The sequence below is a fragment of the Arachis hypogaea genome, chromosome 1, assembly GCF_003086295.3.
Source record: "Arachis hypogaea cultivar Tifrunner chromosome 1, arahy.Tifrunner.gnm2.J5K5, whole genome shotgun sequence".
In the NCBI taxonomy this organism is placed as follows: Eukaryota; Viridiplantae; Streptophyta; class Magnoliopsida; order Fabales; family Fabaceae; genus Arachis; species Arachis hypogaea.
The window spans coordinates 89,122,680-89,146,897 of record NC_092036.1 but is presented as its reverse complement, the minus strand read 5'-3'; the positions used below and the strand labels follow the sequence as shown (position 1 = coordinate 89,146,897).

The window sequence follows — 24,218 nt, the reverse complement described above, 5'->3', positions numbered from 1 at the left end:
CCCAGGTTCTCTTCCTCCCCTTCTCCTCCGTTGCAATTGCGCCGTCCCTCCCTATCTCCACCATCAAGAACGACTCAGTTAACTTCTTCTTTTCCCCTCACTCACCGACGGTGGCATCGGCGGCGTGTTGTTCCAGCAACTCATCCGACAAGATTCGGAGATTTTGAACCACGAAATGCTATTTTTCTTTGGGATTGAGAAATTATTCAGTGTTAACGATTCTGTTTAGGCGGATCGAAGCACACAATCAGCCTCACCACCTCTGACGACCACGGTACCTGATCTGCATTGTTGGTTGGCTTCGACAGTAGATGGCTTCGCCGTCTCCATCAATGGAAAGAAGGTACCCGCTGCATTATGACCCTTGACTTGATTTACAAATTTCCCCCTTTTTCTTCGTCATAGGTCTGAAATTGTCTTTGAAGTACATCCCACAATTTTGCGTGTTTCGCTAAATTACCGCGTTGTTGCTGTTTGGCACAGGGTTGCCGGTGATGAAGATACCACTTGGGGCGAAGCAGACCATGGAGTTGGATCGGTTGAGGGCGAAGGCTTTGCAGGGTTGGAATCATACGAGTACGATTTACAGGAAGATGAAACAAAAAATGACCATCCGGTTGAGGGCGAACGCTATGCAGGGATGGAGTCAGACGAGAACGACTTTCAGGAAGACGATACAGAACACGACCGTCATGCAGAGGCCGATGTCGACAATGGGGATGCGGTTGAATTGGAAGACGGTTTAGACGGCGCCAGAGGAATGTCTGAGAATTATGCGGAAGACGAGTTTTACGCCGTTGATTCCGCCGAGTCCATAGGTTGGATTGATTTTTTGAACCTGAGCGCGGAGGATGTTCTCCGGTTTAATTTCGCAGATGTTGACATTGCATTTGAGTTCTATCAGCAATATGCAAAGCACCATGGATTCGGCGCGAGACGTTCCAGAAGCGGAAAACGCGGCGAATTAAGGATACGGCAGGAGTTCGTGTGCCACCGACAAGGGTTCCAATCCCCGAAGTTCTACTCGATGCCTAACCGGCAAAAGAGGCCGAGGGCCGAGACACGGTGTGGATGCTCTGCAAGGATGTTACTCCGCATGGACGATGAATCAGGACGTTGGCACGTTGCGTTCTTTTCAGACGCGCATAACCACCACGTTCTTGAGTTGCGATTTTCTTCCATGCTCCCGGGCCATCGGAGGATGAGCGAAGCGGACATCCAGCAGATGAACGACATGCGCAAAGGGGGCATTGGCGTCTCCCGAATCCATGGTTTTATGGCGAGCCTGGCCGGTGGGTATCATAATGTCCCGTACACAACAAGGAACATGCACAATGTAAATGCGAAGCAACGAAGGGAGGGTGGCCTAGATGCGGAATCGTGCTTGAGGTATCTTTGAGAGTGCAAGGCAAATGATCCAGCACTGTACTACAAGGAAGTCGTTGACGGTGAGGGCGTGTTGCAACACTTGTTTTGTTGTGACGGCACCAGCCAAATTGATTACCAGGTGTTTGGAGACGTGGTTGCGTTTGATGCAACGTACAAGAAAAACGTTTACCTTTCACCTCTCGTAGTATTCTCCGGTGTGAATCACCACAACCAAACGGTTGTCTTTGCCACTGCACTGGTGGCAGACGAGAAAGAAGAGACCTATGTCTGGCTGCTTCAGCAGTTGCAAACTTCAATGAAAGGGAAGGCTCCCGTGTCCATAATAACCGATGGTGACAGGCAAATGAAGTCTGCGATCGAGCAAGTTTTTCCAGAGGCTCACCATCGACTCTGCACTTGGCATCTACTCCGAAACGCCACGAGCAACATTGGAAAGCCAAAATTCACCAGGATGTTTAGGGATTGCATGCTCGGCGACTACGAGGTTGGAACATTTCAGAGAAAGTGGTTTGAGATGCTTGAGAAATTTGGAGTGGCCGATAAAAGATGGGTACAGGACATGTACGAGAGAAGGCACAGCTGGGCCACAGCACACATACGGGGAAAGTTCTTTACCGGATTTCGAACAACATCAAGGTGCGAGGGCTTGCACGCTGTGATATCACGGTATGTTAAGTCTCGATACAGCTACACTGAGTTTTTACGTCATTTCCGTCGATGCTTGATGTTCGTCCGCGCAAAGGAGGTGGAGGCCGATTTCGAGTGCGCAAAGGGTGACCCTGTTATGACCACCAACCTGAAACAGCTGGAGCGGAGTGCAGCCGACAACTACACTCGTGCGATATTCTATTTGTTTGTTCCCATTCTTGACAGGGCCTGTGTAATGAGGGTGGTTGACTCTGAAGACAACGGTTCCTATTTTATTCACACCGTCTCTCGATACGGCACTCCGGGGAAGGAGTGGCGTGTTGTTGCGACGTCTGATACGAGGGAGGTCCGATGCACGTGCATGAGAATGGAATCTTTCGGGTCCCCTGCGAACATATAATTGCGGTGCTTGTTCTTAACAATGTTCATGAGATCCCGAGGTCTCTGATATTACCGAGATGGACCAAGGATGCAAAACTTGTGGCGGTGGAGTCGATGGGCGTGATTTGGGATTCTGTACAACTGACGCAACACTGGTGCCTGATGGATTGGTACCGGAAAGTGTGCAAGATTGCATGTCACAGCACCGAAAAGTTCCAGTTTGCAAGAGACATAGCTGTGCTGATGCTGAAGCACTTCGAGAACGAAGATGCAGGGAACAGCAGTTTTCAACAGGAGGGGCCACCTACGGAGGGTGGCAGACCCCCGGCGCGAAATCCACCCAGGCGCAATACAAAGGGTAACGGTGCTCATGGTGGAAAGAAGACCCAGCGATGTCGTTTGTGCCGGGAGGTGGGACACAACAGGACGACGTGTCCGGAGTGTCACACCATGGAACCATCCAGCTCAGTTGCAGAAGACATGGATTCGATGGACACTGACATGGTGGGTTGGTCGCTCTATAGACGATGTAGTTAAGTTTTCTGCTCTGTTAAATGGATCTAATAATCTGTTTTTTACATTGGTGTCAGGTCTATAATAACCTATCCGGCGATCTGTATGCGACCGCGGAGATTCCTTCGTTCAAATGCTCCGATAGTGACACGCATGCCGGGTTTGCTAATAGCGACTTCGCTGGGACCAAGACGTCCGGGCCAGTCATGTCTCTCGCCGATTGAGCAAAGGGGGCCGACAGTCGTCACCACCGTGTGCTGCAACGGCAGGTTGGTCGAACCCTTTGACGTTCTCCGGTAGGTTGTATCCGCACACCTAGTGTTGTCTGCATGTCAAATAGGTACAGAACCGTCTACATGTCGTCCACGTTAAAACAGTTTTTTGGTATGTTGGCTTTCCGTGGTATGTAAATGTTCTACAGATATCACCGTTTTTAACCGGGATTCAGGATGTGTATGGTTTAAGTGGTGTCATGCGAATAGCTGCAAATCGACTGTCAAAGCTGATGTATTATTATTCGGTTGTTGTCCACCGTTTTGTTGAACCGGACATGGTAGTTAGGGGCATTTTTACAGCCATTCTATGATCAGTGGATATTTTGTATGTATGGTAAGTAGATATTTTGTATGTAGTTGGTAGTAACGTTCAGTACATATTCAATCGCGACCTAGAAGTTCTTTGTAAGGGATCGTTGCTTGTGGATGTAATTTAAAACAGACGCTTAAAACAGCTGAAGTAAGGAGTACTAAATGAAGCACGGCAACAACTTCGAATCAATAAACAACCACGCACACTACTGATTAGCATTCTGAGGGTATTAACGCCTCAGTGGGATGTTTCAAAATTAAAAAATGCAAAGATACAAAATGCAGGTGAAGTGAATCGAATTACATTCAAGGTTCACAGCTTAAAATAACATTCAAACTTCAAAGGCACAAATTGACATACATTTCTAATATTGGCAGATCAATCCGTTTGCAATGCTACGTGCACGTTAACGACAGAAACGATAATCGTGTTTATCATCCAAAACATAAGCTAATGAGGGGAAGGTAGAATTGTATTCCTGCGCCCCAATAACATATAGATTCAAGATACATGTGTATGGACATGCAGGTAGCACCACCGTACTTGACCGAGTTACTTGGATGGGGTTGGGGACGGTGGCTTGGGGTTTAGGGGACCGGAGTTCTCAATATACATGCAGCCGGTATTCTTGCGGCGCAAGCCGTTCGAAGACACAAACATGGCCGTGTCTTAGTTGGCATGCAGTTGCTAAGGCAGACCAGCCAATTCCAAAGCATCCGTTCGTCCTCCCGACGTAGTGCGTAAACCGAACGGTCCACGCGCCCCTGTCGTTGGTAATCGTAATTGGGCTATCCTCGCATACTCCCGGCAGAGGGGGGACATTCGGCTGGAAGTGAAGACATTTCTTTGGGTTAGATCAATAAAATAGTTGAGTAGAACAATAGGATATGAAATAGTTGCCCTTAAAAACAATTGTCGGCACACTTACGAGAAAACGGTTTGCCAGGCGGTGCATGATTGGAATTACAAAGAACGGATTGGTCGATCTGAACCCATCGCCTATGTGCCTTGACCTGGGGGCCGACGGATCGGTTATACAAGTGGCGTCCGTCCCGGGGCCGGCATGGGCCAAATAGTTGATTTCCATTGTGTGACCGTTGAAGAACATGACGTACATTGTGTTCTGAAGGGCGTGGTAACAGAACAGCACAAGCCACTGATCCCTTAGGCCATAGCGTGCCCGGACACCGTCCCATCATCCATGAAGCACGATCCTCCCATTAGGTTGCATATTCCACCCCACGCGATGACGATGTCCTGTAGGCGTGGTTAGGGTCAGTGGTCGCGGTAGGGACCGGCCATATTTCCGGGAGAACCGTAGCGGGAGCTTCTGTAGTGGATGGTGGAAAAAAAAGGGTTAGAATGTGCCACAGATTGATGGATTGATGATTGCAGGTGGTAAAGGAATTGAAATTGGGTTCTATACCAGTGTATCAGGGTTGTTCACCGGGATTATCGCGAAGAACTGGACTGCATAGTTGCCATGTGCGGGTATTGCTGGAAGACTTCCGTTTCTCAAGTTTCTGGTGGAACATAAAACAGCATAAAACAAACGAGTTAGCCGAGTGCATACCAATAACCCGCTAGAATGATATTGTTACCTTCCGTAGTTGATCTCGAAGTATGTTGTGTCGTGGATGGCCGCACAGAAAAACTTGGGTTGGTGATACGATAGCAGCATTGAGTCACCGATTTGTAAGTGGTAGTGTTCGTAAAAGGCTCGCCAGCCTCCGGTGAAAACGACTTGATGCGGATGCTCCTCCTCCACAAACCACGAGATGCTCCACGATTGACCGTTTGTTGTGATTACCTGGACGGGGTTGCTCATGTTATCCCGTACAACGTTGGAGAAGGCCACCGGCAATCTCTGCAGGAGCAAAAAATCGATAATGATGTGGGCTTGCATGCGGGCCTTTGGGTTATGTGAGTAGAACAGAAAAAGTGAAAACTTACAAATTGATTCTCCATGTTGGGGATTATGAATCTGAAGAAGCGACAATCAGCGAGCGGCGGCATGGTGATACCTCGTGTGCGATTTATTTTATGGTTTTGGGTTCTTTACTGGCGGAAGCTGTTGAGTATCCAACAATGGCTTCCCTTCTTCGAAAAGTATGCGATTCTTTATTTTTTGGGTAACGTACGAACCTGCGCGCGTTAAACAGGCGAAACAACTCCCGCCGATTAAAGATTTTTTTTTAATAAATAACTGTTAAACCTGATTAGAGTGGACTTTAATGGGTCATTAATATAGTTGCACTTACCAATGGCAATTACCGGATTTCAAAAAAAAAATCGATAACCACCGAATGAGCACAGTATTTAAATTTAGGCCTAATGTAGTGTTATCATTCATTCCATTGCGTGGGTCAGTGAGTAATGACTTCGTATTGTCAGCCTGGACTTGGTGATGGATGGATGGATTGATGTATTAGAACAACGCAGATAATTACGATATTTTTTTCTTTTTGTATATTTAGCGTTTCTAATTTTAACATTTGCTTCTGTGTTGGTGTTGGTCCGGAGAAACCGAGTCGGGTCAAAACCCAGATCCCGTACTCGTCCAACGACCCGACATCAAATAACATAAAGGGCCCAACATAAGTATACAATAACAGTAGAGGCTCATAAAATTAAAAAGAAGTATGGCCCATGATATAAACAGTCCACGAAGACTGTCCGTCAATTGCAGAATGCCGAACAATGTCACATAACATAACCGTTTTCAATGCATCCAAGAACCAAAAAAAGTTGTGGTGCATGAGTTAACCAAAAAAAAATGTTGTATTCCGCCACTTCAGTCGTTTCTTACTCACGCACTCCCTTCTTGGCGGCCGACTTAGCAAGCAATGCACCACTTTTCTCGTTGCATCTTCCCGTTAGCAGTGCAATTGCCATTTTTATCCTGATCTTCTCTTCGTCCAGCTACAATGGTCAATACCGCGTTTATTAGAGACACACAGTGCGATTGCATTTTACCTGTTTGCATGCGTTTACTTACAATTGGCAACACCGCGTACGTGAACCTGCGTCCCATTGCCATCCACTGCATGACCCAAATGCCAGAGTCTGTACTGCTGCTGTTTTTGGGCACTCCCGGTGCGGACATGATTTCCATACTGGCAAACTCTGGGGCGGCCTTAGAGCGTAAGTTTTTATACCCGTCAGTTGCAACAATTCCATCCAGGGCAGTCAGCTGGCACACATTCAAAAACATAAAACAGATTAGCGTATTCGGATAGGACGATGATCTTACTTATGTTCGTCGCGTACCATGCATTGTATGACACGTCTCCTTCTTGCCTTTGATTCTTTAGTCGCATTAGTGTCAAATTGATAGACTTGCTTGTCCGACAGGTCAACCACGGCCAAGAACCAGTGCTTCTCATAGTCTTCTTCTACTGCTGGCATATAGACCTGCGATGGATAGAAAAAGCCGAAAACCATCAGAGACTCAAAATTCAGTCTGACCATGACCAGAACTTGCGTACAAGAATCTTATTGGTCGGTAGCTTACAATGCGCAGGTCTTCCGTCGGGTGCATGTGTTCTTCCCCGTATCGCTGTGCCAAAATTCCAGGGTGGACGCCCTCCATTACATCGGACTGGTTACTCAGGGAGTATTCAGAGGTTGAAACAAGTCATCGTCATATGTTAACGGTACAAGGTTCGTGTAATAACAGTTAAGGTTAAATCATAGTTATGCATTAAAATAAAGTGCGGAAGTTTGTTTTGGTCGTACCGCAAAATTCGGGTGCAAGCACCACACGGATCGAGGGTGATCTCCATCGGTTTGTCCCTCCGATGCAACCATGATCGTGATCATCTCCATTATCTGCAAGTCAAATCCGACAAAATAAAAAATCGGACTTCAGATGGAAGTAATAAACCCGGGTCAGTGGAAATAAATCCATTAATTCGAAGAGGGTACGATCGATTGCTACGTGCCTTCTGGGTTGGTTGCCGTCCGTCTAACAGGGATCCCATGTCAGAACGAGTTGCATGCTGCGACCCGATGCGTACAACGATCTCCCTGCGGTCAACAAATGGAAGATGTTACACCGTGAGGGCAATTTTAACTGCCTTCCGGCACTAACGACGCCGCACGGCATATTCAGCCGGTGATGTTCAGATACAACACCCACGTTGGGTCAGAGTCATGGTCGTAGACGTAGCTACAGATGTCCATCGCGTGCTGAGAGATGGGCCATGCGTTGGTGGTGTTTGTTCCCTTCTTGGTCAGGTTTGAGGGGGTCGTCGCGGAATATGCTTGTAGGTGTCGGCTGTCCGTCTGTGGCTGCTTTCAGGCTTCGATGAGCTCTCGTCGGACGACGTCATTATGTTAAAGGGAAAACTGCCTTTTATGTTTTGTGTTGGCTGCAGTCCATTGCGTCCTGTCGGGTTGTCTGCATTGTTGGTCCGTTTGGAGGATATAGTCCGTCGGTTACCCCCGTATAGCTTTTCCTTAAATCGATTGAAGAAGTTTGTAGCCATGCCACCCTTCGTGTTATTTTCGTCGAGGTGAGTATTTGACCTGCACATCTTTGGGTACATGGCCCGTTTCGGATCCTCGTCTTCATCGTAAACAGACATTTGGACGTCTCCGCCGCTGCTTATTATCGACGACTGATGATGTCTCGTCTTCATCGTTCCTGGAAACATCACCTGTCTACGGTTGGGAATGGAGGTGCGTGACATCGGGTTCTGCACGTGTACCCTTTTGGCCACAGGTTGTCTCTGCTTCTCGATCTGGTTTCCATCCGACGTTGCCTTGACTTTATCCGCATGTTCCTTTGGCCTCTGGGCGTCAGGCTCTCTGAGACCGCCCACCAACAACCGAATCGACACCAATTCCGATTCGACCCTGTCTATTCGGCGTTGCGCGCTCTTCATTTGAAAATCGTAACAGATCTGTCAGTTGGTTGGATTTACATATTCAGTTAGAGCAGAAAGTGAGACGAGTGTTACCAACCTTTGTGTTCTCCAGCACCTCCGTCATTATTTCCAGCAACGCGTCGTTCGGAGTGGCGTCGTTGGGGCCCGGTGTTTTGTGCTCCTCCTAGCATTGGGTGCTTGTTAGTTCGTTCGGGTATACTACTAAGTCATGAAGAATCGGGAGTAGAATAATCATAACTACCAGAAATAAATAAATAAATAAACAAAAAACGGTTGATGCATCGCAACCGTACCTGGGCCGTCTCATGGTTGAAGTTGTTGGATGCAGCGGGTGTCCCATTCTCTGCCATTGTTGGTTGCAGTATCGGTCGTCGGCGTCCGATGAGTTGGTTCGCGTTGGTTGTGCGTGGATATGGTTGTGTTTTGAGACCGTTTGATTTGTGAAGATATTTGACTAGGGTAGGTGTTGGCCGGTCAAAAAAGTTGGGTCTGCAAACACCTTTCTTGGAGTCTGAAGAAGGTCAGCTCCATCCAGGCAGGATGCATCACATGCGTTTAGAATTGCACCGGTTTGGCAACCACGGGTGCCGTCCAATATTCAATCCCTTGCAAAATCCTGCCTAAGATAGCAAAAGGTGACCTGCCATAGCATGAGGGGGCATGAGGTCAGTTTTGCTATACACTTCTTTAGTTTTGCTAGAGCGTAGCGCTCAGACGCGCAGTTGTGCATCATGATGGGTACGTCAATCACGTCATATCGAACAACGTAAATGCCCCTTAAATACGGAAACATATAAAACAACTTATTAATCAATATCCTTTAACTACAACGAATAGCAAGAGATTACTTGACAGTAAGATAATTACATATCAATTAGTATTTTCGAAGTTTTTCATGTACAAAGATTATGACATGCAAAGAAAACGGGTCACATATTTAATGTTGATGGTTTGGATCGTCAGCTAACAACTACATGGTTTAAGATGTATCGGGCCCGCGGTTGGGGGCTATAATCGACCGTTCCGTGCCAAGTTGGCGTCACATGTGTCAGTGAACAAGAAGGCCGTTGGGATGCGAACACATTATGGCATCAGCAGAGAGGTGAGTATGAAACCTCGTTGCGCAAGGCTATTTCAAACGCCAGTGTTTTACTCCCCTCGTGAACTATTGAACACACAATGCAGGGATCCTCTTCCATAAGCTCGTCCTCCGTCGATGCACCGACGCCTCGATGTCACTGTGGCGTGAGATCGCCAATCAGAACCGCTTGGAAATGTGACTATCCGGGCAGAAGATTTTATGGATGTTCTGGGTACGGAACCAGCAGGAAATGCTCGTTCTTTCAGTGGTACGATCCAGAGCCCCCACCTCGTTACTCCGACGTCATTCGCAGGTTTCTAGAAGCGAACGAGGGCATTAGAAGCGAGAACACGGAGTTGAAGAAGACAAGACAGGAACTCCTAGACGAGCTGCGTTCTTTGCAACATACTTTGGACGAAACAAGGGCAGATCTGGAGGCCGCCATTTCAGCATCCACGGCCATGGAAGACAACATGCTTGCGAGTGTCGCGACGACGAGGAGGCGAGGTGTTCTGATCACCGTGCTGATATCCGTGATCATTTTGTTGGTTTTTTACCGGTGAATATCGCTTGATGAGAATTTTTATCTGTTATTTAATTTTTTTTTCTTGGTATTCACGACTGGAAAACATGAGTAGTTCAATGGATTTGCCTAGACGTAATTGGTGCGTGGATTTGACTGCACTGGTACTATCTTTTCAATCTAATAAGATAATTTTCATTTCGCATATTCATTCTACCAAGTATAATAAAACATGATACACATAAATCCATTTGAAAAACATATTTTAAGCATGGCCGGAATACAAAGAACGATACAAGTGGTCCACATTTATTCGCGACGGATTTACGCACCAAGTGCCTACCGCTTGTGTGATCGAATCACAATAGCGGCCGCTCTACTAGGGAACTAGACAACCCACTCCCACAGTTATAACGCGCTGAAGGTTCATGTCACTCGGCCACTCACCATTGAATGCGTTGACTCTGTGTCGGTTAAGTAAATTAATCTGAACCAACGAAATCTCCGTCAGAAAATCGCCGCTAGCACCTCTTGCCCGTTTGTGGTTGTTTTCGCGTACTGTGATCATGCGATCACCGATGATCATCACAGGATTCCATGGAACGCCATATTGACCGGCAACTCTTCGCTTCATGAACGGGACGACGCACATGGATTCCAAGTCAATCTTGCACCATATGGTCGATAGTCCTCGGTGCGGGGATCGTTCATAGCCGACGAGGTGTGGGATGCCGTCGAGCACGCGCAGTGCCTGCACGTGCTGAGTTAAGTTACGGTTTATCCTTATCTTGCTCAGAATAAATGTGTCCGCATCCAGCACTACCACATGCGTTGCAGTCGTCAAACCACGTCCACCCCAGTTTACCCACACAGCCTTACCAAGGTGAAAAGCTGAGCCCTCGTCAAGGTGAGTTAGACGTTGATCATTTATGTACGCATGTTTCCACCTTCCTTCTGCCGAATTGAAAACATTGCAGTGCAAAAACCTGTCTAGGACGTGCCTCTTTGACATATGGACGACGCAGTAATTGTCAGTTCTAGCCCGGTATCCAAACGCGTATCCGATGACGGCTTGTTTAAGTAGTTTGTCGGCCGGATCGTCGAGTTGACGAGCGATTCGCATCAGCGGGTTCCATAACAGGAGCCTCAAATCAGGACCATTCGTGCTATACAAGACGCAGATCACACCGCAATCGGAGCCGATAACATTCCACCATCCGCGTGGACCCAGTTGTTCTGGCATTGGCGCGGCTACTCTTCCTCCGCCTACACAGTCCACAATCCAAAAAGCCTGGGTTGAACCGTACCTCTCCGGGTCACCAATCTGGAGCAACACATTACGGTATTTTCCAACGTTTGTGAGCGTGTTGTCTTTCATAAATCTCTCGGAAGACAGTCGGACACGCTAGGTTGTGCTTGCGGTTCTGCATCTCGCCGCCGTCTTCGGATCAGTTCGAGTGAAAATCTCCATCAAGAGATCGTCTGGAAGGATCTGCTCCCCCATATCAGCCATCGTTTCCGGAAATTGATTTTCCATATTCAAGTTGCTTTTCTTTTCCTACTTATTTTTTTTTCTTTCAAATCCGTGTGTTACACTAGCGACAACAATGGCCATCGAGTAGATGGAAGCGTATATTATACAGTTTCCACATTTGCTGTATTATATAGTTGTTGAGCGCGTTGCGTTGGGCAACGTGGTTATTCTGACTATCTTGTTCCGCGGGCCGTCTGGAGCAGTCACTCGCATCACATCAAGAGACGTCAAATCCCGTTACATAAAATAAAAAATTAAACATCGTTTTTCAAGAAATATCGTGATATTATGTGACAGTAAATTAGGTTTATTCGAATTTCAAAGAAGAGGAAATGGAAGAGTCTTGCCACAATACCGAGGTAAGCTTTTTTAAATTTTTTGTCCCGCGGATCTGGGTCAGCACACCGCCCCGAACCAACTCAATATCAGTGGTCCGGCTGAATCCATTAAAGTTCCTGCACCCGCTCCAGATGAGGCCCGGCTGTGAACCATATGTTTGCTCGTCGTCCTCCTACACGCTGCTGTCGCTCCTTCGGCTCACCTTGGTTTGATGCATCATAAGAGGAGGATTTGGGAGTTGATGGGTGGGGCTGTATGATCTGGATAGTATTAACGGCTTATCCAATGAAGGAAATAATGAACACATGCAGGAATTTTGTTGGTTTTGTTGTTATACTGCCATGTGTTCAATCGAAGAGACACTTCTTGCAGCTTTTAATGCAAAAATTACGAGGGTGTAATTAAAGTATGTAATTAAAGTCTACTACGTGAGTTATTATTTCAAAAATGTAGGCTTATTAATGAACATTAGATGCGGTTCTAGTTTTGGATTAGATTATGCTTTGTATTTTATTTATCTTAATTTAATTTTTAAAAAATATTTACTGTACTTAATAATTTGACAATAACGACAAACTTAAATTTATATATAACAAGCATATTTATATATAATTTACAAATTTCATACAGGATTAATTTCTTCTCATTATATATATGTTTTTAAAATTTTTTCAGTTAAAATTTATAGTCTTTAATTAACAAATCTAAATATTTGATAATTTAACTAATTTTATATTGATTAGTTGTTCTTGCTTACATCACTAACATTTACTATTGTTATTATTACATGTCATTTTAATATGTCATTCAATATAAATAGTGTATCAAGTTAATAAGCCAATGTAAAATTACTTAGGGTTTAGGGTTTATGGTTTAGGGTTCAGGGTTCAGGTGTAGGGTTTATGGTTTATGGTTGAGGGTTTAGGTTTTAGGGTGCAGGGCTTAGGGTTTAGGTTTTGGGGTTATGGGATTTAGGATTTATGGATTAGGGTTTAGTATTTAGGGTTTAGGGTTTAGGGTTTAGGGTTTAGGCTTTCTGGTGTATGGTTTAGGGTTTATGGTTTAGGGTGTAGGGTTTAGGGTTTAGGGTTTAGGGTTTACGTTTTAGGGTTTACGGTTTAGGGTTTAGGGTTTATGGTTGATGGTTTATGGTTTAGGGTTTAGGGTGTTGGGTTTAGGATAAAGGGTTTAGGGTTTATGGTTTATAGTTTAGGGTTTAGGGTGCATGGTGCAGGGTTCAGGGTTTAGGGTTCAGGGTTCAGGGTTCAGGGTTTAGTGTTTATGGTTTAGGGCTGAGGGTTTAGGGTTTAGGGTTTAGGGTTTAGGGTGCAGGGTTTAGGGTTTATGGTTTATGGTTTAGGATGTTGGGTTTAGGGTTTATGGTTTAGGGTTTACAGTTTATGGTTTATAGTTTAGGGTTTAGGGTTTAGGGTTTATGGTTTATAGGCTAGGGGCTTAGGGTTTAGGATTTATGGAGTAGGGTTTAGTATTGAGGGTTTATGGTTTAGGGTTTAGGGTTGAGGGTTTAGGGTTTAGGGTTTATAGTGTTTAGGGTTTATGGTTTAGGGTTTACGGGGTTAGGGTTCAGGGTTCAGTGTTTAGGGTTTATGGTTTAGGGCTGAGGGTTTAGGGTTTAGGGTTTATGGTTTATGGTTTAGGGTTCAGGGTTTATAGTTTAGGGTTTAGGGTTTAGGGTGTAGGGTGTAGGGTTTAGGGTTTAGGGTTCAGGGTTCAGGGTTTAGGGTTTAGGGTTAAGGGTTTATGGTTTAGGGTTTAGGTTTTAGGGTGCAGGGTTTAGGGTTTAGGGTTTACGGGGTTATGGTTCAGTGTTCAGGGTTTAGGGTTTATGGTTTAGGGCTGATGGTTTAGGGTTTAGGGTTTAGGGCTTAGGGTTTAGGTTTTAGGGTTATGGGATTTAGGATTTATGGATTAGGGTTTAGTATTGAGGGTTTAGGGTTTAGGGTTTAGGGTTTAGGGTTTATGGTTTATGGTTTAGGGTTTAGGGTTTAGGGATTAGGGTTTAGGGTTTAGGGTTCAGGGTTTAGGGTTTAGGGTTCAGGGTTTAGGGTTTACGGTTTAGGGTTTACGGTTTAGGGTTTAGGGGTTAGGATTTATGGATTAGGGTTTAGTATTGAGGGTTTATGGTTTAGGGTTTATGGCTTATGGTTTAGGGTTTATTGTGTTTAGGGTTAAGGGTTAGGGTTTAGGGTTTAGGGTTTAGGGTTTAGGGTTTAGAGTTTAGGGTTTAGGGTTTACATCTCATGTTTTAGGGTTTAGGGTTTAGGTTTTAGGGCTGAGGGTTTAGGGTTTAGAGTTTATGTTGCACCGACTTTAACTTTTTCGTCTACTAAAAAGGACACATATTCACCAAATCTTCAATCGAAAATTATATCCAACGGTCGGTTTCCAAGACTTCGCTGGAAAGTCCACCTAAACGTAAACCCTGTGCTTCATGCTTAAAAAATAACGTAACCAGATTGGTTGGCAATGGTGGTCATAACCGGGAGAGAACTAAATGCTACTAATCCGCGCACGATACTGGAAAGCAACCTCCGCCACTCATTTAGTCGTGATGCCCCCGAGGCGAAACTTTATGACGCGCTGACCTACAGCATGGGTAGCTGCAGACGAGCAGGTGTATATGTCAATTCGGGGTATGGGACAATACGCTTTCTGTAGATATTTATGCTTTAAACAACAATGGTACAACTTTGGACAAAAGGTTAATACGTACGCTGGGAAGGGAACCGGAAGGAAGCGAATGTATTAGCCATTTTGGCTTTGTCCCATCTCCCAACGAATGCCTTTTGACGGTTTACTTATGTAGGAAATTCAGCATTACGCCCATCGCATATATAGCGCGCAGTCCCATGCCTCTACGAAATAATGAATTAAAATAATGATGGTGAGGGGGGTCGGGAAGGCATGGTGTGACTTAGCGCCTGATTGGAGGCCAGTCGATAGTTTTGGATTGATTTGACCGCGGTGGTCACAGCATAAGTGATTGCATAAGGAAGTTTTATAGTATAGTGTCACTCAAAACTTTCACTTTTGGATACGGAACACACCATAAAACGAGCCCAAATAACAACGTACCATATGAGTGAAAGATTTGTCGCGAGTTTGACAATTACAACAGATAGCCGTGACTCCATCCACAACACCCGAGTACCGTTAACATAGAGGCATCACATTCCGTAAACGGAGGATAAAGCCGTAGGCATTTGCAAGTTCCTTCGCATTTAAAATAAACCCACCTCCCGTGCTAAACGATCAGTATTCGAAACACCAAAAAAATAAAAAACAAAAAAAAACAAACACAATGGGCGACGGTGAAGCACGCTCCGACGGTGACACAAACAGCAGGTTAGACAGGTTTCATTTATGACTTTTAGAATACAACAAAACGCACTACGTTGCATATGCATGGTAGACGAATATTCGCATTAACAACCACGTACGGGGTACATGCAGGGACGTATGCGAAGAGGTCCACGACGCAGATACAATTGAGCAGTCGCAGCCCCGGCAAGCGTGTGAGGTAAATCTTCTGATCAGGTGTACTTCACACATTCTTTAAACAAATAACTGATTTGATATTGTCTTTTTTTTTTAATCTGTAGGTCCCCGGTGGACCGAAAGCTGCCTTGGAAAACACAGCCGAAGCTCTCCAGCCGGATGATGTTAATGCAGTCAAAGGTGACCAGATCCAGTCGGAAGAGGACTGGTCGTTTCCGAAGATCGGTCTCATCGTCAGAGACTTGATGAGGGGCTTCGTGGAAAAGGTTCTGGTTAGGTTTCACTCATAGGCCATGTATGTAACGTGTCATGTAGGTGTCCCTCATACTAAACCGGTTTTGCTTATTCTCCGACAGAAGGATCTTGAGAAGGAGACCGACAACGCAGCTGCGGCAATCTCCGACAAAACCATCGTGTTGTTGGATTCTGACGGGAAGACGGATGAACAGTCAACCCCGCAGTCCATGAAAGTTGCATCTGGCATCGCTAGTGGAACGCCTATTGTCCCAGATCCGCCTGAGAATAGTACTCCACCCCTTTCAGGAACGGACAGCATCATGAGAAAGCTGTTTCGCACACCACCATCGGCAACAAGGAACGCCAAACGGCGACGTTCCGGTGATGGAACTGACAGTTCTATGCGATCTGGTTCCAGCAGGGAAAAGTCTGCCCATTCAACGAGCAAGAAGGTAACTAATCGGTAGGTTTGTTTATCGAAAACTGCGCTAACCTACTGACGTTTGACAAACATGTGTCGTAGATGAGGTTCAAGATCACACCCGCCATGGACTTTAACAACCGACAGTCGGCCTTATTCGCGTACGTCTTCGACGAAAACCTTGATCCATGGTAAAACCCGACTAACGTTTTCTTTAAACCTGCTTATCGCGGTTATATTAAATCGTTAACACTTTCCTCTGACTATAGCGAGGAACTTGTCCGTATTGGAGTCAAGTCCGCGGACAGGGTTGATTTACACAGCTTACTACCGGGAAATGACGTTGATGACAAGGTATGGCACCTGTTTATGCTTGTTTTGAGTAGGAAAAACACATATATGGTGTTGCGACACATCGTCGGGGTTTTTTGTTTATTTTATATTTTTGGCTATTCTTCGTTGCCAGATCATCCACCTGGTTGCCATGACTATGACCGGTGCTGAGATACTTGCCACGTCACCCGCGTACTGGTGCTTACCACCGTCTGTCTCGGTAAGTATGTCCTGATCTGGCGTTGGTACACGTATAGAACATAACTTATTTAATACGTCAGCGTTGTCTGTGTAGGATGATATATTGCACGGGGAGACGACAGAATTAATGCTCAACCGTTACATGGAGAACTGGATGCGGCCATCCAGATTCCTAGAACTTGTCTGTTAAAGGACAACTTTTGGTTCATCGTAAACTAAACCAGGAACAAGTGTCTTCAGTGGATTAACTATACGTGTTTATCCTGTGCAGATTTATGTCCCCATGCAGGACGCGCTGGGCCACTGGTTTTTGATGCTCGTGTCTCTGAAAGACAAGGCAATTTACAACCTTGATTCATCACCGAACCAGTTCGAGACGCCTTACCGGGAAGACCGGATTCGGAAAACGGTTAAGTACAACTTTGATTGTAGTCTTTACTTTTAATTTGCCATACTAGCATAGCATGCAACACGGCGTGCATAAAAGCGTTCTGATTAATATTTCGCGGTCCGTGCAGGCAAGGGTGTTGTACAACGTCACACAAGCTGTTTACGAGAAGCAATTTATGCCCTCACCAAGCAACTTCGGAGATTTCCCGATAAGGAGCCCCATAGGGATACCTAATTGTGGTCAGAGGTACGTTAACCGCAAATAAAACATGCATGTATCATAGTGATGATTTTCACATGTTTTCCATAATACGTACTGACGGTTACTGTCTATTCGTCGGATCAACATTCAGCATGAACTCAGGGATATGGGTCATTGGGTGGCTCAACATGGGGGACAAATTCAACCCGATCATGGACGGGATTGTAAGTACGCTCAAATAAAAATGGTAGATTACGGAATTTAAATTATAGGGTCACAATAAAACCGATCGTTAACCATGTTGCAGTTACGGGAGAACGAGATCAGGGCAACAACAGCGGTGAACCTGACCAGCACACCATTCAACAAACTCCGGGACCGTGTATTGGGCAAGGCAGAGTTATGGAGGATGAAAACAAAGTAGAGCACTTAAGTGGACCGGCTGGTACTGCATTGTCGACATGGATCAACCAGCTGTGACGCTTATGCCCCCATGCCACAGGTAGTATTACGTTGCTTTCTTCTTTAGTCTTGTATTAGGGTACGCTGCGACCAGCTGTGGCGATTCAAGGTTATGTTACTCGCAAATTAAGACTTTATGTGTTTACGGAATTTCAAGGTTGTGTTTACACCTATTGCAATTTCAACGAATGATTTTCTCTAATTATATTTTTACATATGAATGCGATGATGATTAGCTAGCGTATATTTTACTTACATTTAATTTTAACGCTCCAAGCCGGCTACTAAATACGCACCAGCGTGTAACGACAAATCTAATAAATGCCATCAATTAACAATGTTATTTGTATTTACAATGCAAGTTCGTAGAATCCATTTTCCTTTTTATTTTTTTGGAAAACTTATGTGGATTTTCGCCAACGAAATGATGCGTCGGTTAAGTCGACTGTCCGAGCGAATTGGATTACATCCTGTGAAGTATATACACTAGCAAGCCCCAGTCCAAGCGAGAGTTTTAATGGAGCGTTTCTGTAACGTCTCTGAACTACCCCGCGACGTTTGGGTAGCCATAGCCATTAAAGTCGCGACCACATCGATTGAGGACCTGTGCAGGTTCCGTATGACGTGCTGCGTTGCGCGTGATGTAGGCGACGACGATAATGTCCTCAGGATGGTTGCCATACCACCTCCGCATCAACTGAATTGGGTGTGGATACGGGACCCTATTAGGCGAAGATTTTTTGAGAGGTGCATTGAGATTGGTCACCCGGAACTTCTGTTTCGGAAGGCGCTGCGGGAGCTCTACATAAGACGTAACCACGCTGTAGGATGGCAAATGCTGCAAAATGCAGCAAGGAATGGGCTGGACGCAGCCAAGTACGCACTTTCAATGGAGTTGCTCCTCCGAAGGGACGACAGAGACGCCAAAAAAGAAGGTTTGGAACTTTTTCGTGCGCTCGAAGCAGGTAACTTACTCCCGGCATGTTACTCGAGTTGCTTCGCAGTCCTCACAATTTCTTGGCCAGATGAAGTCCAAATGCCAGCTAAGGGAGAGGAACATACAATATGTGACTCGACCAGATGCATGACCCGAGGCCACATGGGTCTTCTCTATGACTACCGCCGAAGGGCGGCAGAGCGGGGCTCCATCCACGGAGTCAGAGGCGTCAACCATATTCGGTGCATTCGTTGTCGCGCCGACTACGAGGTGGAACGTTTCGTTGACATAGCTAGGGTTTAGGATTGTTATGCATATTAGGTTTGTTATTGACATATTATGTATCGGTTTAGTATGGACGTATAATATTAACGGTTATCTTCTTTATTATCATGTTAATGTTATTTAGGTAAACAGATACTTATTACATATAAATATCTTATAATTAAAATTAAACAACAGGAATTTGGAACAACGTCTAAATAATGTTATTTAATATTATTAAAATATTAGACTTTACTAATATTAAATAATGATATAAGAAAACATAAAGAGAAATTTAAGGAACGTGTTGGCTAAGGAACCCTTCTGTGAGCCGACTGGAAACTCAATCGGCAGGCTCCCTAGACGACGTGATTGTAGCTGATTAGGTGTCGATGTACGGTACACAACCGATGGGATACCATCGCACACGGCACCGGGTGACTATATATACACCGTAAACAATAGCCATTGAGATAGCTGATTGGAGCCTTTCATTTATCCAGTATTTACAAATAACCGACCATTTATCTATCGTGTGAAGGTGCTCAGTACAAGGGGAGGAGATGTATCGTCCGACAGGCCCGGCCAACCTTCCCCACGATGTATGGACCTTAATTGCTGGAAGGACCGCAGCACAGTCCGTCAGGGACTTGTGCAGTCTTAGGATGTCGTGCACCGCTGCATGTAATGCAGGGGATGAGGATTTCGTTTACAGATGCGTCAACATTCCAATTTGGGACCAGCGATGGTGGAGTGTGAGTCCCATGCACCATCCGGGAAGAAACTTCTTAGCGCGATGCAGGCAGAGTGGCCACGTGGAAGTTCTATTTCGGTATACGGTGTCTGACCTTTTCCTAGGCGGGTGTCGTTTTGCGGGGATGGAAACCATGCACGTTGTCGCAGCCCAGGGCCATTCGGCAGCCCAGTACATAGTGGCGATGATGCTGATGCTACGCGACGACGCTGAGTCAAAGAACAAGGGCTTACAAACATTTCGTTGGCTTGAGGTGGCTGGTGCCCTGACAAAATGCAAACTGGTGTTCCGCGGCGTTGTCCAAGGGACGTGGAGACACCTGCGTCGCGTGCCGAGGCTAAACGAAGAGAATCAAGTCTGTTCTTCGCATGCATGTCCAACCCGTGGGAACATGGGTGCCATTTACCGCCATCAACGCTATGGAAGAGGGTGGGACGTAAACGATGGTGACGGAGGTGCTGGTCATATTCCGTGCGTGCATTGTAGGGCTGATTATGAATTGATCCTGTTTGTCCACCTCTTTGACTGATTGGATAGGAATGGGTTCTCAATATTTTTTTCGTTATCCAATGTAATATATCTATTATCACTATTATGTAATAATTTTTCCAACTATTTTGCCGTTTTGGTACTGTTTTATTTTGCCATATTTTTTATTTTTGTGTTTTCTGCGTAGTCCCTAAAAAGTTAAGTTATGGAAAATACAATTGTTTCGCTAATTATTTTTTATATGTTCATTACAGTTGTGTAATACGTATAAATGAATTTTTGGGTGTGTAATACTTAATTATGGGATTTATAATTGGTTTTAAAGAAATCGTTAGTGTCGATTTGTTTAAAATTGTTACCAACGATTTGAGTGAAGAGGAACAATAATTAGAAAGTTTTGGATCAACAATCAATGGCTAGAATCAACTTAGAAAATGAAAGTAACGATTTCATGGTTGTAGAAATTTTGAAAAAAATTTGTCTTATTTGAAATCGTTAATCTCATTTTCACAATTTTTTTGTCTCTTTCTAAAATCGTAAGTCACGATTTCTTATAACATTGAAAATTCCCATATAAGTGCATTACATCAAATTAGTGTAATATTAATGTATTACACTCTTTATATTGTAATATCCAAAAAAATTAGCCCCAATTGTTTCCACTCACTGGCCTCTCATTCAGTTACACTTGGTTGCATAGCCAAGTAACAAAGTTTTTTTTTTTATCAACGCAAGTCCTGTCTGCCACGTTATTCATAGCAGTCCATAGACCTTCAGCCCTTCCTGTCTACTCTAACGTCACATTGCAAAGATTTGCAATGATATCGGATTTTGCGTAATCGATGCAGCCTTAGTTTTCCCAAGCTTTCTCTTCGTTTATCGATAAAACCACCAGGTGCATTATTATCTTCGTTTTCTGATGGAATACCATACGCACATTAATTAACCTCAATAAAATGTATTAATTTATCTATTATTAACTTAAATTTTGTTTTTCACTAATGCATATCATTCCACACGTCCGTCACAATTCATAACCATTCCTTATATTTATCCATAACCACTTCCGGGAGAAGAGTCATAGCTTCAAGGGCCGTTATCGTCTACCAAACCTCCCGGTCTTCATCCGACAAAATGTCGCACGAATCCCTCGACGACCACGCCATTAGTCCGGGCGACCTCCAGGAACACCCGACTGCAGACCTAATCAACACCCTCCAACAGAGGATGAGGTTTCTGAGTGATAGTCTTCGTAGGACACAGGACGAAGCAAGGACGGCCAGGATCGAGGCAATCACCGCCAAAGTCAGGGCTAGTATCAGGAAGCATCAACTGGAACAAGGCCGCCGGTTGGAAAAGAAGTTGCGCACGGAGATGGAACAGCATCAAACCACCGTTCGCGAACTGGAAGCCAAAGCAAACGCTTTGAAAGCGGAAATTGCCGATCTTCGTCGAAGGGAACAGCAACAGATGGCACCGTGGCGTGAAATGGAAGGCAGGCTTGAGGTTGTGGAGATCAAGGTAGGTTTATTGGTCCGCCAACTGTATGGTCAACCTGCGGCAACGGCAGACGGCTCTGACTATCAGGATCCCACCGGGCAGAATGGAGACGATGTCGGGGCTATATGAACCACGGCATCTACTGTCCGAGTCTTTATTTGCTCTGTTTCCGTATTTCGTTAGCTGTTCTTTTCATGTTCTGTAACCCCTGAGTAAAACTGGGTTTTCTTAATTATATATAATATATAATTTCCGAGTCGTTTGAGTTATTTTTCTTTCTTTCTTTCTATTTTCGGATGAAGCCATCTACACAGGCGGCCAAACCGGAAACACTCCGTCAACCCCTGTCGGAGTATAGGATCTTTAATGCCTGCTTCAACACAGCGACCGATACTATCCGGCCGGTCAAGGAAAAATAAAAAGGACAATAACGGTATAACACGTAAATCGTTTCGTTGCCCAACAGTAGAATATACACTGATATTGGTTAATTTTTACGGCTTAGCGCGTAACTCGTTTCGTTTCACAAACTTATGGTTAATACCGGATATTTAGTACAATTAATTTATGTACTTAGACCCATAGTTACCTATACGTACAATTAGAAGTGGCATTTTTGTTGTTTGCAAATTTAATGGAGCTCGTCGATAATCGTTATTATTGGAGACCATCAGATAAAACAATTAAATACATGTCGTATTCTGTACATTATGGAATATTAAACCGAATAAAAATCGACATTGATCACATCAGATTAAGTTATCGAATAATATGGTAATGTTTTTTTTGGTAAATTGCAATAATAATTTTTTTATGTTTGATTTGACAAAACAAAACTCTTTTCTTCATATCTCTGTACACCACACCCCTACACCTGACCCTGGCATCCCTGCACACCTGCTTATGAACCTAATTCGGCTTGAAGTACACGTTAACTCCTGAGCGTGGGGTCCGCGCGACAGAAAGACGAATGTGCTTTCCAATTCTCTACGGATGGTTCTGGAAAGGATAAGATAATTAATTAATATCGGACGAACGAAATACTAATGTGCTTTCCAATTCCAACTGATTTGGTTTTACGACGCACAAATTTAATGTTGACTATTCGATTCTTGTGTTATATTCATGACAAGCTTAATTGCGTTCCTTAATTGCTCATTGAAGAAATGTTTAATGTTATCGTTAACTTTTTTTTTCAACCGAAATAGCTTAAATTAATGTCTTATTTTCGTGAATAAACCCCGTTATTGACACGTTATTTTTATGAAAAACCCATCCAAACAACTTTATACTATATATATTTATACGTGCCTGTTATACAGAACCCCCAAACCCTACTAACCACTAACCCTTATTCACGTCTTCCTTGCCGTAACTCCTTCTCTCAACTCTCAGTCTAGCCTTCTCCATAACTGCCACTATGTCGTCGTCGTCTTATCCCGAGAAAATGTCGGAGCAATCAATCACAGAACACGCCATTAGTCCAGAGGACCTCGTGGAACTCTCCATCGATGCACTTATCGACATCATCCGCGTAGATGATAGGTCCGCAGATTGTGATCTCGTTGCGGCGGTATTGGTTAGGAGGGAGGAGAACTTAAAGGCTACCCTTGTAACCACCAATGCAGAACTGAGCCAGGCAAAGGTGGAGCTGATGGCCTCCAAGTTCGTCTTCGAGGCAAGGAAGTATGACCTGGAGAAAGAGGTGCAGGAAAAGCGACGGCTTGAAAAAGAATTGAAAACAGAGAAGCGAAAAAATGACGCGCTCCTTCAACAGTTGGTTCTCACTGAGAAGGAATTACAGGCTGAAATTGCCAAGCGCCATGAACGACAAGAGGTTGAGTCTCTTCCGTGGTCTGAGCTGGAACGCCGGCTGGACGTTGTGGAGGAAAGGCAAAAGTTCTTGCTCCGTCGTCGTCCTCGTCGTCATACGGCCGGGCAGAATGAAGACGGGGCCGGAGGTAGTTGATGGGCTGCACATGCAAGATATCTGAATGTCATGTTTTCCGCCGAGGCCTGTGTGATCCTTTTATTTCCTATGTTTGTTCCGTCGCCCTTTTGATATTCTGCAATGGAACTTAAACACGGATAACATAATTATGCATACTTTTCTCTGTGTTCTTAGCTTGTTGAAACACAATTAGGGATTTATGTTACGACGAAGACAAACGCTAATACCTAATAAAAAAAAATTAATACAGACATGGTGTCCTTTTTTTAAATCATACGAAATTCGTCTTTTAAAAGCCCTAAACAAACATTTACTGTATTAACATAATAAATTATATATTATTTAAAATAGAAGAAGTTAAACAATCCTATAGTCTATAAGTCTCTAAATTTTAGAACTTTACACTAACATTGTCCCCAACCCGAAGTAACGAGTGAAGAGATATCAGATCAAGATTAATCATTATATTCGACAATTAATCAAGATTAATCATTTTTGTATATATTTACTAGCCCTGTTATATTATGCGATTACAAAAATAAGGTAAAATACACCATCAGTACGCATAGCAATTACCATGATCGGCATCTCCATCGCCGGGGTTTACAAAAACTACTTAAACGCAGTAAGTCCCAAGAACTTCCGCACCTCGTATTCGGCCAGGCATTGC

At 44.5% G+C, this 24,218-nt stretch overlaps 2 protein-coding genes across 2 annotated transcripts; both read left to right on the top strand.

Annotated features, from left to right (window-relative positions):
• The first annotated feature begins 311 nt into the window (after positions 1-311).
• On the top strand, positions 312-2,437 carry LOC112745036 (protein FAR1-RELATED SEQUENCE 5-like). The gene is made up of 3 exons (XM_025794847.1): positions 312-343; positions 406-1,389; positions 1,492-2,437. Exons 1-3 carry the CDS (start codon positions 312-314, stop codon positions 2,435-2,437), a joined length of 1,962 nt encoding a protein of 653 aa, XP_025650632.1.
• Positions 2,438-19,246: 16,809 nt separating this feature from the next.
• LOC140183706 (uncharacterized) lies at positions 19,247-20,137 on the top strand. Its single transcript, XM_072232316.1, has 2 exons — positions 19,247-19,308; positions 19,396-20,137. The coding sequence occupies exons 1-2, from the start codon at positions 19,247-19,249 to the stop codon at positions 20,135-20,137; spliced, it is 804 nt and encodes a 267-aa protein (XP_072088417.1).
• The last annotated feature ends 4,081 nt before the right edge of the window (positions 20,138-24,218 follow it).

Bases quoted from the DNA above. Each gene is read 5' to 3' on its own strand.
- LOC112745036 (XM_025794847.1), top strand. From the start codon at position 312: ATGGCTTCGCCGTCTCCATCAATGGAAAGAAG. The intron at 344-405 runs GTACCCGCTGCA...TCTTCGTCATAG, and splicing joins TCTCCATCAATGGAAAGAAG to GTCTGAAATTGTCTTTGAAG. The intron at 1,390-1,491 runs GTATCTTTGAGA...TGACGGCACCAG, and splicing joins GATGCGGAATCGTGCTTGAG to CCAAATTGATTACCAGGTGT.
- LOC140183706 (XM_072232316.1), top strand. From the start codon at position 19,247: ATGTACGGTACACAACCGATGGGATACCATCGCACACGGCACCGGGTG. The intron at 19,309-19,395 runs GTAAACAATAGC...TATCGTGTGAAG, and splicing joins CGGGTGACTATATATACACC to GTGCTCAGTACAAGGGGAGG.